At 41.0% G+C, this 14,321-nt stretch overlaps 1 protein-coding gene across 2 annotated transcripts in view; it reads right to left on the bottom strand.

The window, feature by feature from the left end:
- The window catches only part of znrf3 (zinc and ring finger 3), a 71,488-nt gene that overhangs the window by 2,982 nt on the left and 54,185 nt on the right, over positions 1–14,321 (bottom strand). Inside the window, exons 3-7 of one of the 2 annotated variants that reach the window (XM_044330615.1) lie at positions 9,116–9,190; positions 7,029–7,160; positions 6,124–6,234; positions 4,444–4,611; positions 99–201 (exon numbers count right to left, since the gene is read on the bottom strand). In XM_044330615.1, coding sequence (XP_044186550.1) covers positions 99–201; positions 4,444–4,611; positions 6,124–6,234; positions 7,029–7,160; positions 9,116–9,190 — 589 coding nt within the window. The remainder of the gene's footprint in view (positions 1–98; positions 202–4,443; positions 4,612–6,123; positions 6,235–7,028; positions 7,161–9,115; positions 9,191–14,321) is intronic. The other variant, XM_044330625.1, reaches the window with a different exon arrangement.

Raw genomic sequence — 14,321 nt, 5'->3', positions numbered from 1 at the left:
GGACAGTTTTTGTCCATCAGTGAAATAAGTGTCACTGCTACTGACAAAGGGTTTTTCATGTAAACATCAAAGCAATTAGAAGTTGTGCACCAACTTACCGATGATGTTGTGTCTACAGTGGGGACAGGTGTGATGCTGGAGCAGCCAGGGATCGACACATTTTTTATGGAATCTGTGTGCACAGGGGATAACCCGCAGCTCCTGGAGGGGAAAATAAAAGATTTAATGGTCACTACTTGTATTGTCATCTACCAAAAATAAATAGCAGCAAAATACAGCAACAACAATAGGATAGGAGGATTAGGCTACAAATCAAAATATGCTGGTTCATTTTTGTTATTACATTAATGATTATATTGGAACTTTTAAATATGAAATATTAACCTCCAGAAAAGGTACACAGCAGGTGGACAAAAATAACAAAACATCTAAAGTAGGAGGAACACTCACTCACTTTTCTTCTTGTATTTATCTGTAATAAAATCAATGGCAACAGTCCAGCATAAACACACTGAGGTGTGAGTGAAATGTTTGTGTTGTGTCTGAGTAGGCGGTTGTTTTTTTAATTTAATAAAAGAAAAACACAAGAAGAAAATCTGGATCTTTGTTCCTACCTAGAGGCACCTTAAAAGGACTTTTACACATTCAATATGAAAGATAACAGGTCGAGTCTGTTTTTTACTTCAAAACTGCCATCATAGTACAATACCCCCGCAGTTACTTTTTTTTTTTGTGAAACCCTGTTTTTCCTTTCAGGGTTCGCATCAGTAACCTACTACTGAAAATCACAAAGATAGCTGCACGTTGTTAATGTGATTTAGTTAAATGTGCCAAAGTACATCTCCAAGGCAATAAAATTCTTAATATTATATGTATGCCAACAGGGTTTAAAATTCTCAGAGGGTGAATTTAAATGTGTGGTCGAGAGCGTGTAGATGTCCAGAGGGTGGCAGCAAAGCCTTACAGAACCCTCAGATGTGGTGATAGTTGTGACTGCAGGAGCCAACTTCACATCATGCCACAAACAAAACTCTTAACTAGATGCCACACCACAGTACAAATACAACTTTCATACTCAATGTCACCGCTTTCTAGAACAAAACAAACAAACAGGGGTGTACACTTGAGGATTGATATGAAAAGAATGCGACACTTTGCATTCAGATAGAGAATTGTCATTCCAGTACACAAAAGCAGGAACACTATGAATATGAATTATAATATTCTTTTCCAGTGAGAGCTCTTTCACTGCCATAAATACTTTACTCTGTGGCTTAATGTGACTCATCTTTGGGCTCTTTTCCACCCAAGCTTTTGTTGCTTGGTTCACTGCTCAAAAACCGCTTTGATGCCATTCAGCCTTTTATATCGCCACTTCCTCTGTGCAATCCTGGCGCCATGCTTTGTTGTGTTTTCTTCTCCTCCTTACCGAAGAGACACATTACCACAAAAAAAAAAAAAACACACACAAAAAAAACAAAAACCCACACACACACACACACACACACACCAACTATGTCCCCCTGGGCAGTGGGGTTTGTCCCTCCAGTGTCCATGAATGAGGATGAGCAATGCTGTTTCAGTTAACCATCAAAGTCCAAGATTAGGACACATATGTTGACAAGAAGGCCACACGCAGAAAACAGGAAGCCTAATCACAACCCGATGCACTCTGGGTACCGTTATCTCTCCAGGTGCTCTGAAAGACTGACTTAAACATCTGAAAAGGCGCCGGAAAGAATGTCACTGAAGACTGCAGTACTGTGGTCCCCAAGCACATCAGGGGAACTTCCATTCTATTGTCCACATTACTGCATTATGTTTCATGTCTGCAGAATATGCGAGGAAAAAGAAAACAAGCTCAGTGGGTAGATGACCACACAAACACTGCCAAAGCTAAGAGGCCTGGCTTCAGCGTGGCCCACTTAGACAGTAAGGTGCTTTGAATAAAAATCATTCACCAAATGCAGATGGTGCATGTTACTTCTGTGTCTATTTCAAATTATCTTTCTGTATCAAAGGTCAAATGTTGCTCAAAATGCTCTTCTGGTGAAAAATGTGTATGATGACCTTGTGTGATACTCTGTTAATAATGTTTTATAAATGTAATGAAAAAATATTGGACATTTTCAAATGAGCAGATTGATTTAAAGTGATTTAAATCATTTTCTGTCCCCACACATCAAAACATTGTGCTTTGTACTGCAAGAAGACACAGTTCACCACTGTTTGCAATAAACAAAGTCTTCTTGTTGCATGCGCCGTGCGTAAAATGCTTATGGTAAACAAAAATGAAAAGGATAATGAGTGGAAAATGCAAACAAGCTGCTGATTATGAGCCTCATAGTAATTTTAAATCAATACATGATTATTGATTCAAGTATTTGTGATACAACGTATTGAAAATCTCTAACATTTTCATGTAAAGCTGGAAATAATCACAAAGTTTGAGAATTCAGAAATATTAAAGGATGACTCCATCCAATTTTCCACGGACGAATAAGACCTGGCGGGAGTAGAGCAGCAGCAACAGTGAGTGCTCCGTCTGTGTGTGTGTGTGTGTGTATGTTAGCATGTTTAGCAGAGCAGCAGTAACAGTGCATGCTCAATCAGTCTCTGTGGCTACTGGCTAGACGGGCTAGGGCGTTTATGTTGGTTTATATGTAGCAACATCATCATGCGGAAACCTACGTCAGGTCACATGGGAAGAAGTTTTTAGAGGGGCTTGGGGAAAATGCCATTTTGATGCTAAAACATACGTACCTCAACCAAAATTAGAATTTTTGGATTTGAATACATATGGAACAATGCTGGGTGGCTACAGAATGATATGAAAAACCTCCAAAAACCAAAAAAAAAAAAAAATGGACCCACCCTTTAAAAACACAAGAAGTAATGTAATGTAAAATGAAGAAGAAATACTTAAGATTCTGCACTATGTCTAGGTCAGCAATCAAATTTAATCAAATGTGTGGCAATGACCAACTTAACTCCTTTGTATAAAAAGGTCAGATTTCCTTGAGTTATACTGTCATGTATTACTTGATTGCAGCTCTGCATAGCACTTCTGCCCAAGTCAAATTCCCTTCATTTATCTCATCTCATCTCTTATCTTATCTCATCCCTTCCATTGAAGCATGTGTTCAGATGACACTCAGGTGGATTTGATCTACTCATCATTCAAGTAACTCAACATCTAGCCAGTGTTCACCTATGCTCCAGTATATATGGCTGTGCCTCAAGTTTCCAGCAGATCATTGCTTACTAAGTAGCACTGTGATAGTGGGGAACATGGCATCAGTTGTATCCAAAGCACAATCAGACAGACCAAAAGTGACCAAACCATCAGAGGATCACTACATGAAGCTTAGTTCCCTGAGAGATAGAAAAGCAACTTCATCTCAGATACAGAATTTGTTAAATAAAGACTCCAATCAGCAAAAGTACTGTCGAAAGAAGACTGTCTTCTAGTGGTCTCAGGATGAGTAGCAGTTTCTAAACCACTTCTCAGGAGGGGAAACAGGGCCAAACGCTTGGGGTTGGCTGAGAAATGCCAGCATTTCACAGTGGATGACTGGAAAAAAAGTCCTATTTACTGATGAATCCAAGTTTGAGATTTATGGCAGTAACAGAAGGGTGTATGTAAGGAGACAAATAGGAGAGAGAATGATACCATGTATCCAACTGACAGTGAAACATGGTGGTGGGAATATTTAAGTCTGAGGGTGTTTTGCCTACTCTGGAGTTGGACACCTGCACCGAATCAACTACATCCTGATCAAGGAGAAGTACCACTCCATTCTTCAGAGACATGAAACACCCTCTGGTTTGCATCTTTGTGCAGAAGGATTCATAACTGCAGCAGGATAATGACCCGAAACACAACTCAAAGCTTTGCAAGAACTACTTGAAGACCAAGGATTCCTGACTGTCATGGACTTTCCTACTACAGTCACCTGACCTCAACCCCACTGAACATTTATGGGGGGCACTTGGAGACTGAGAAAGCCAAGCATTCTCTGACATCATAAGAAGCTCTTTGGAAGATTGTCAAATCATGCTGGGATAACATGCGTCATCAGGTTTCCCACAAACTTGCGGAGTCCATGCCAGCTCGAGTGCATGTTGTCATTAAGGCAAGAGGGAGACATACCAAATACTGAGATATTCTGAAATTCATGTACACTTTTCAAAGATTCAACTTTTCACTCAAATTGTTAAGCTGATATTATCATTTGGACTTTTGGATCCCACTGTATAAACAAGAATTTTCTAATTTTATTCACTGTAAGAACAAGTAAAAACAACCAATATAGTAAGCAACAGTTCATGGCAAGTAACAACACTGCTTGAATGATAGTATTAGATTCGAAAGGACCTATAGTGTCAAGCGAGGCTGAAAAAGACAAATATATAAATCAGAGTTAAGTGTTTTTTTCTTACCTCCCCATCAATGTACTTCTCCAGACAGATGGCGCAGTCAGAGGTGGAGCTGCTGCTCAGTGAATCAGAGGCTCCGCAGCTGCTCTCGCGCTGGGCTTTTCCTTTGGCCTTGAACTTGCGTGTTTCCATTTTTTCCAAAGCCTGGATGGCCATTCTGTTCATCGAGCTCTGCGGAGGGGGGAGGAAGATGGACATGGTCAGCAGGAATATCTGCGTGTCTTGATAAACAACATTTAACTTTAAAAAAAAAAAAAAAAAAAGACCCTTTTAGAGTTCTGCAGAATTTAGCATGAAAGCCAATAAACATGAGAGAGTCAAGATAAGACATAAAAATGACAAAACTATCAAAGACTCAGGTCAACTCAGTGATGTTTTTAAGCAAACACGCTGCCAAATGTCTGTGCTTCACTGTTGATGAGTGTTTACTTGTGAACTGTGTTCAATGTTGATGTGAGAGGCTTGATGTAGTCACGATTTGAGACTTTTCCCTTTGACAAAGTACATCATTTTGCAATGTTTGACTGATGAATTAACAACACTCTCTCCGGTTATGACTCCGTTCTCTTTTATCTCTAATTTGCTTCGTGCCGCCCTAAAAATGTTACTTATTAAAAAATGGAGACTGATACAGAGCTGCTTATCAGGATTAAACTTAATGACTCATGTATAGCAGCCTTTATGATTTATAGAAGTCACTGCTAGTGTACGTGACAGAGTTATTTATGCTCTGGCTTTGCTAAACTAGTTTCCCTGGTGGGTGTTTCTTCCTTTAGCGAGGAACTTTACTCTTTACTCTCTTGCTGGTTAGCAAGAGAGTAAAGAGTAAATCATTCTCATCACAGTGTTGACAAAACATGAAACATGAAGAATGTAAAATCTGTATAGTTAGTACGTGGTTAACTATAGTTTTGTGTGGGCAAACCCTTAAGGAATCCTTCATTAAACCTAAAAGATGTTTGTAAAGTTTGTCTGCTTTTTACAGTTAAATTGGATTTTTAAAAAGTCAATAAACTATGAACTATATTTACCCTCCACAAGCAGTTCATTAATTTTTCACATTTCAGGAAGGAAAAGGTTGTTACATGTGACAAATTTGCCCCTGGTGTGAGTCGTTCTCTTAATTAACCACCAAAGGAAGTCACGACCAAGTCATACACTGCTGTGACACACACACACACACACACACACATACACACCCATCAAACACCCATTATACACCCACGCACAGAAAAACGAGTATGGTTAAGACACATTCACACACACACACACATGTGCTGGCAGGATTACACCTGTCTTAACGGATGCTGCTACAGGTTTTCTGCTCCGTCATGACATCTCTCTGCAACAGCCAACCTCTCATCAGCGTTAATTAAATGCTAATCCTGATTCATGCGCCCGACGTAAGCCTCCACTGAGAGCTTTTTGTCAACACACGGGGAGGGAATCAATCAGCGGCAGAGCTACCGTCGCCCGACTCGACGCCTGCAACTCCCAGTGAAGTCGCGTTGACTGGGAAAACAAAGCGCTCGTGTATTTTGGGTGTGTTTTGTTTGTGAAGCATGCAAAGTTTGGTCCTGTGTGAATCAAACTTGAATAAATAATGTTTGTTTTTTTTTTCTGAAGTTGGTTCTTCAAACTTCTGTTCTAGTGGTGATGAGTGATGTGTGATTAGACTCTAACCTGGCTTCTCCTTTGCTTGAGTTTGATCTTGATGAGCAGAATGAGGCAAACCAGCGACACGACCACGAAGAAAGCCAAGAAGATGCCCATGTCGAAATATTCCGTGGGCTGCTGTGGAAACAGGAGGGCGAGAAAAAACACAAATTTGTCAAATAATCTTCACATACAGCTGGTGTAAAGGGTCACCAAAAAAGGGTTATTTCCATTCACTGGTTGTTTGAGATAACACTTTTGTTAGATATTGAGTAAACCTGTGCACTCAATGCTGTGATTCATTCACTCTACATTCTGCAAATAAAACTCAGGTTACTCCTACATCTCCTATACAAGTTCTGCAGAGTTCAAACAAGAAAAACAACAAATTTGACACCTTCTCTTTTTTTCTTGAGAGATATGAACCAGGATAAGAAGCCGACTACCTCAAAGAGGTAGTTAACTTCTGTGTGCCCATGTCTCCCAAACATCTGTTGAAAATCCACTGGGAGAGGTCAGATTGCTTTAATTCTCCATCAGAAAATGGTCACTTATCGGACAGTCCTTTCTCTCGGGCTTTCATTATGTCAAGCTATTTGACCTCAAAGTGTGCTGGTCTCTTATCAAATATTCCAAGCAAACAAACAGCTCTTTGAATGGCTGATATTAATCTTTCACAGTGCTGTGAAAAAGTCCTCGGCCTCGGGGGCAGCGGAGAGCGGAGAAGAAAGAGAAAGGGTCAGATTTCACAGCTGGAATTTTTCGTTTGTCTTTCACATCTAAAAACTTTTCAGCACTGTTTTTGAGCAACATGTCTGCCTCTTCATCATCATGTTCCTCACATGTGCCTTGGATTTGTTTCAGACACACACACACACACACATGCACGTGATCTACACGGAGCGGTTTTCGGGTTTGGCAAGAGTCCTTACCCTCGGTGGTCTGTGTTGTATCCGAGCCCGAGCCACTTTCTGCTTGTTGACGATGTTCATCAACTTAACGGCGTCGTTGCCCTTCACGTACACAACCGGCCGCTTCAGGGGGTCCTCGGCAACCTGATTCAGCTGAGAAGAGGACAGAGGAAAAATACATTCAACACCAGATGTGCTAACGCAAAACCAAAATCAGATATAAATCTGGGTAATAACAACATTTATATAATAATTCAGATGTTGTACAGATGTTTACATCAAACACGACACCCGATTATAGCTAAAACGTAGCCAAAGGTTGACGAAAACTTCTACCTGAAACACGGTGGTGCTTTTTTTATTACACTCAAGGACTCAACAATCTGAAAATGACTCTATGGTGAGACATATGCAGTATGTGATGAAGCATTGCAAGCAGACATATCTTAATTTTAAGGGGACATAAGGCAAGCAGTTTGGGAACTACAACCCTAATGGATGTGAACTGTCTGAGGGTGAAAAAGCCAAAGGCATCAATTCTTCTTTTACCAACTGGGGAAAGTGACCTATAGGCTCAAGACATGGAAACTGTGGTCACGGTTTGCCAGTGGGAGCAGGAGGAAATAGTCAATGAATAGTATGTTCTGGCTTTCGAGTCAGTTGACATACTCCTTTACTCCTCCTCTCCCTCCGTCCTCTCCCTCTCGTCTGCTGGTGGAATCTGTAATTTGAAAAGCCCAAGGGAAATACCGAGGATATTCGCATTTCTATTTCTTCTGCTGTCGTCATGTTCCCCAGAGAAATACTGTATGTTCTGGTTTCAAAGTATAGATGTTGGAACTTTTGATCTCCCGCTCGATTCTGGCGTGCAGCTCACCGCTTTGAGAAACGACTCCACCAAGATTCTAGCTTGGCCTTTTACAAACAATACATCATTTAAAAAAAAAACACACCTATAAGTCCTGCATTAAACTCCAAAGAAAGAAAAAAACCTTGAGTGTATCACTTTTGAAAGAAAGTTAATCACAAACTTAACTCTTCTCCCAAACAAGTGTTTTAGCCACGAGCAACACTTGGCCTCACATTAGAGTATAAAATGATTTAAAAAAAAAAAAAAGAAGTCAAGTACATTAACTTCATAAAGATTCTCTCTAAATTTCGGCCCCGGGATCTTAATTCTCCCTAAGCTCCTCCTCCCTGCCCCTCGGCCTTGTGGGTCCTGTCTCTGCTGATCGGGCCGCTCTGACTGGAAAAGCCTCTCGGGGGAATTTAACACAGCCGCCCAGCGCTGCCTTTCATGTGGTCTCCGCGCAATCCCTTTTATCTCTCAGCTACGCGCTTTACGACCCAGCGGCAGAGAAGAAGAGGCGAGGAAGGGAGGAAAAAAAAAAAAAAAAAAAAAAAAGCTGCAAGTCCAGGCCTGGCGTGGCGAAGATGAATACCACAGGAGAATTCTTGCGACAAAGGCGCTCAGACGAGCAACTCGTGTATTATACCTCTCGACAGCGAAAGACACAGGAGACAGAAAGAGTTGGAAGAAGCAGGAATGTGAGTGTGTCTGGGTGTGTGTGTGTGTGTGTGAAAAGAAATATACTTTGTTCTTACAGTAGCCTACAGTATGTGTGTTTCCCCCCCCCCCCCCCCCCCCCCACAAACATGCACTCAAAGACAGATCCATGGTCTCAGGGGTTGAGGTAATGTGCGCTACCTGTGCAATTATGAGCTCAACAGAGTTTGGTCATGGTCTAGTGAAAGCTGAACCTGGATATCCATTTGCAGTCCTCTCACAGCACAACTCACTCCTCCAAACACACAAAGTTAGAGAGAGCTCAAAGGCCCAAGAATGGTTGAATGAGCAACGCTGATCCACATGCTTTCGAACAGAAACTAAAGATAGAAAGATCATTGTTTGTACAAACAGCACACACACACACACACACACACACACACACACTGCCAGTCAGAAGGGCAGGGCATGCTGCTGAGCTCTATTCAGAAGTGAAAGGCAGAGTGTCTTTAACAGACAGACCGAGACAGATTAAAGCGTTACAGTGTTGTTGAAACGTGAGTGTGTGAATGCCTGGGTAATTTTTAGGGGGTGTACAAACCTGATCGATGGCATCTGGATTTTCTGACACATCAAAGATGACGGCCGTGGCTCCTCTCTGCACCGCTCTCTTCGCCTGCAAACAGAGGAAAAAAAAAAAATCATTATTATATATACTCAAGTGAAGAGGAAAAAGCGAGGAAATGTATGATCAGATTCTTCTTTGTCAACTGCAATATTTTGGAGGTGTCACGTTCAAATTAGGGCCACTAGAGGGAGTTCTCTGCCTGAGTGTGACCGCGGATCACCTGGAACCAGTGAATGAGGAAGAAAAATGACAAGAAAAGCAAAAGTCAAGTAGTAAACAAGCCATCGATCACATTTGCTGGGATGTACACATGCGGTCTTCGATGATGTCATTCCATGTCAATCTGTATCGCGTTACCCTTAATAGCATGACATACACTAAAACAGTTTCATCCTTGTATCGAGGACCGATGCATGCGTTGCTGAGTCGCATCACATGGAGCTGAATCTGAGCTGAAATTCTGTCGTGCACGCTCAGGAAAGTTGAATAAAAGTTATCAAGGGTTTCCAACCGCTTCAAATCTGAGCTTCTTTCATCTGAGAGTAGAGAAAGTCATAGCAGAGAGAGAGGTCTTTTGAAGACTTCTGCTGAAGGCAAAAGATAAAGGAAATGCTTGGATCTGCAGAACCCCAAGTATCTCCTTGCAGAATCCAAATTGGCTTCCCCTCTACGGCAAAAAAAAAAAAAAAAAAAAAAAAAAGTTCCATTATCTTAACTCCTGCTTTCCCCTACAACACGTTCTCACCCCGCTTGATTCATGGTGCCCTATTTAGACAACGTTTTGATGTCTGCACTACATGATCTAAAAGAGCGCGGCTGGGATCATATCCTGGTATTATCAAGTGCCCTTGGGTTCTTGCCAGCGCTCTTCATAACTGGAGGGAAAGGGGTGGGGTGGGGAGGAGGAGGGGGGGGAGATCAAAGTGACAATGTACAGTGCTGTGACTCTGCTTGCAGAGTGGCTGGAGAGTGTCACCGCTCCGGTCTGCAGGCACTCACAGAGGACAGAGAGAGAGAGAGGAGATGGGAAGGAGTGGTATGTGCAGGGGAGGCGCAATTTCTCTTTTCACAACACATCATGTTGATTTCTGAGGTAACGACACTCAACAGCTGGGTGTTTCTGCATTTTTTTTTTTTTTTTTTTGGAGCAAAGAGGAAAGACTAAAACATAGTTTTGTTCCACTATGAGGGGCCAGAACAGATTAAATGCTCCAAATATTCCCAATATTTCTATATTTGGTGTTTTGATGATGGTTGTGGAAAAGCTCTCTCTAACACAAAAATCCAAGATCTGGTGACCATGAGGGTCACATGATGATTCACATCACTTATCATACTCCTCAAACATTACGATGACTCATCATGCTTTGTATGGAAACATCTGCATTTGTTCTGTTTGTCCAATCATTTATTCAGACGGCTGTCATAATCCTGTTGGTTAGTTTCAACTTGTGACAAAGGCTGCAACTAAAAAAAATACTTTCATTATTCTTTGATCAGTCAATTATTTTTCCCCAATTACTTGTTTAGTCAATAAAGTGAGAATGCCTTTAGAGCTGCAACAATTAGCTGGATCAATAGAAACTTAATCACCAACTGTTTTGCTAGTCGATTCATCGTTTTGAGTCATTTTTTTAAAGAAAAAAATGCTGAGATTCTTTGATACTAACTTCTCAAATATGAATATTTTCTGGTGTCTTTAGTCCTCTAGGATAATAAACTATCTTTGGATTATGGACTTGACAAAACAAGACATTTGCGGTTGTATCTTGGGCTTTGACAACTTATTGATTAATCTAAATCGATTGGTTTATGATAGTTCCTCTTTTTTGAGGCAGCTTGTTTGGCATGATCTGACACTTTTTTTAAAAAAAAACTCATCCAAGGTTTATATTTATATACATAATTTGGCCTCTTTGCAGCTCTGTTAGTTGTCTCCTGCTCGCTCTGAAGCTCATACTGAAGTGCTGATTTCCTGAACTCTTATATAGCTGACGAATGCTACACGGCACAACAACATGATGCAGCTCTGTAACTGTTACAGTGCTTATGTTATTTCACCAACTTCCTGTGTGTATTATCTTCAGACAGAGGTTAATGATTAACTATATCTGTCTAAGAAGTAGCACATGTAGCTTAAGTAAGTTGCGATATCATTTTACCAATGTTTCACCAACAGTAAGCATGGCACATTTCACTTGTTTATCCTCCAAAACAAGAACTAGCTGTGTTTGCATTCTCTAAATATATTGTATATATTAGATGAACTCTTGCAACACACAAGCATGGGCCTGAGATCTTCTTCTTCACTGTAGATACTGTCCCGTATGAGCAGTTAGGTGGGACTACCGCTGCACGGACAAGTTACAGCAGGAGGGGAAATAGAACCAAACTAACAAAAAGCTTTTGATAATAATGGGCGTACAAACGTACCGCGATCTATGAATTCAACTTCGAGTGTAAATCCGCTTCAGGAAAACGTTATCATGCATCAGAAGCGTACGAGCTACGTCTCAATTAGATTTCCCCTTCGGTTTAATCCAAAAGACAAGATGTTTATGAATCTGGCTTTCATAGCTCATTAAAGACTAATTAACCCTGCAAACTGATTCGATCTTTACGAGTAGTGAATGAAAGCCTTATTAAAAACACTGAAACATTAAAAAAAAAACAGCGACAGCGCTATAAATACAAGCTCTTCCAACTTTCTCTCTCTCTCCCTGCCTCCTTTACATAAACTAACATCGCTCTTTTTTCTTTCTTCTTTCTTTTTTTTTTTTTGTACTTGGAAAGTTCAAAAGCGAGGAGAGCGAAATCTCGCTCGGCTTTTTCCCTCTCACCCAGTTTTTCTCTCAGCTCCACACTGCCAGGCTCCAGCCCCCCCCCCCCCCCCCCCCCCCCCCCCCCCATTTAATTCAGCACAAGTCTCGCTCCTTTGATGTTAGCTCTCCCAGTTAATAATTAATAGCTCTCGGTAAGACGCTTTCAGAAGAAGGAGATCTCCCTCCTAAAGAATCTCCACTCGGGCAGGCCTAGCGCTGCAGTGTAGGGACTTGCCTGACGACAACAAAAATGCACCCACAGGCAAACTGGCTCTCTCTTAAAAAACATGACACATCTCCTTCTCAGCCCTATAAAAAAAAAAAAAAAAAACCTACAACCTCTGACACCAAAGGAAGGATAAATACTTCTTGAACTGTGACTGTTTGTAATATAAAAAAAAAAAAAAAATTGTCATGTTGCTACAAAGTTTTAAAACGCTTCAGTGAGGAAATACTGTTTACTTCACTGACTCACACCGGCTATATAGGATTTCAAGTGGCAGAGCTCCTGTGTAAGGGGATATTGTGCAAGCAATTCGAGACAGCAGTCAGTTCTCCCCTGCCAACTTTACAAAAAAAAAAAAAAAAAAAAAAAAAAAACCACTGGAGAGCTTTCATTCATAAAAGTTTCATTGAGATCGAAGAGGAATTTCAAAAGTCTGTTCCTCGAGTTTATCAGGGTGAAGTCGATGCCGCTTAGATGACACTCTGATCCTCTCATTCAATGATTAAAGATGATTGTGTCATTTCAGGAATCCGATATTTTCGACGACGAAGGCTGCGATAAGACACCGACTCTGGGAGAAATTGTTGAAATCTTGCTCTTTTTTTTTTAACCGTCAGAGTGCAGAAGAAGAAGAGTTTGGCAGGTTGCAGTTTATTTAAGATCTGAGCATCTCTAAAAAATAATTCAAGCTATAAACTTTCAGAGAAACTGCAGCAGGAATGGGAAAGTGAAAATCCTCGAAATCCTAGAAAAAAAAAGGCACTGATAATGATGTTTAACTATCAAAAATCAGGAAAAATTGTTCAAACCTCGTCACTTTTTTTAGCTATCAGAGAGCAAACAGCTTTATACAAGCACACAACAACCTTTAAGACAAAGTCGACGGGTCATCAGAAACTTGCACCATTTGAAATCCTGCAAAAAAGCACACAGCTAATATTCTTCTCAAGGCTGAAACATGATCACTAGCCCACAGCCTGAGTGCCTGACTGTCATTTATGCTCAGAAATTGGAAAAGTTATTAAGATGCATGAATTTTTCAGCCAATAAGGGAGTGGCAAGTAGCATTTTTTAAGATTTGAGCTTTATACACATAGCAATACACCTGTAACAATAAAATAAAGGTATAATCTTGAGACTAATAGAAAGAAGGCTGCTAATCAGGAACTTTCTCTCCTGCTAATATTGTCCCGAGTCCTTTGATCAGTCATCCATACTCAAAAAAATCAGCTAAACTCTCAACCTCAACACACGGGGTGTGTGCGGTGGGGGGGGGTTTCACAGGTACTTCACAACACTGCTGGCTAAACAAACTTCCCGCTGGCTTGGAGGCATGAGAATTAGGGTACAATCTTCCCTGAGTGAACGAAAAAACCGCAGCAGAGAGTACTGAGAAGCCAGTCTAGACACAGAGGAAAATGAAAGCTATGTTTAGCATCCCTAAGTAAGCCTGCCAGCTTGTAAGATCTGAGGGAGACATTTTCACTCGTCTGGAAAAAAAGAGACTTTTTCTCAGCGTAGGCTCTCGCTCCGTCGTTCACATGGACTGAGGATTCTCATGTTGAACACAGCGGGCGGTTACAGGACGGTGCAAATGTGTGTAAATGTGTGCATACATGTAAAAAAAAAAATATATATATATATATATGAGACAGGAGGTTATGTGTTCAAATAGACAGATACACACACACCTGGATTACACCTGCAACATCTGGCTCATGCACTAGTTCCTCTATCACCTCGCTCCCCTCTTTCTTTTCTACTTTCCTCTGCTTCCCTCCTTTTTCTTTCCTCCTCCTCCTCCTCCTCCTCCTGCTTTCCTTCCCCTCTCTCTCTCTCTCTCTCTCTCTCTCTCTCTCTCTCCCCGCACTGCTATAATTAAGGCAATTAAGTCTTCAGAAGACTCTCCACTGCTATTATGCTGTAATTTCATGTTGCCTCCTGGCTTTACGGTTTATTAAAAGATAAAGGCATACTTTTCTCCCATGGATTTTTCTTATATGTGGTTGCCTTTTTCTCCCCACTCTCCCTCTCAGAGCGAGCAAGCGCGCGCGTGTGTGTGTGTGTGTGTGTGTGCCAAGACATTATTTACAATCAACTAAAATAAAAAAAAAATCAAAAGTTTTCAACG

Source organism: Thunnus albacares, chromosome 2 (assembly GCF_914725855.1).
Source record: "Thunnus albacares chromosome 2, fThuAlb1.1, whole genome shotgun sequence".
NCBI classification, from domain to species: Eukaryota; Metazoa; Chordata; class Actinopteri; order Scombriformes; family Scombridae; genus Thunnus; species Thunnus albacares.
This window is presented reverse-complemented; position numbering and strand designations above follow the sequence as displayed.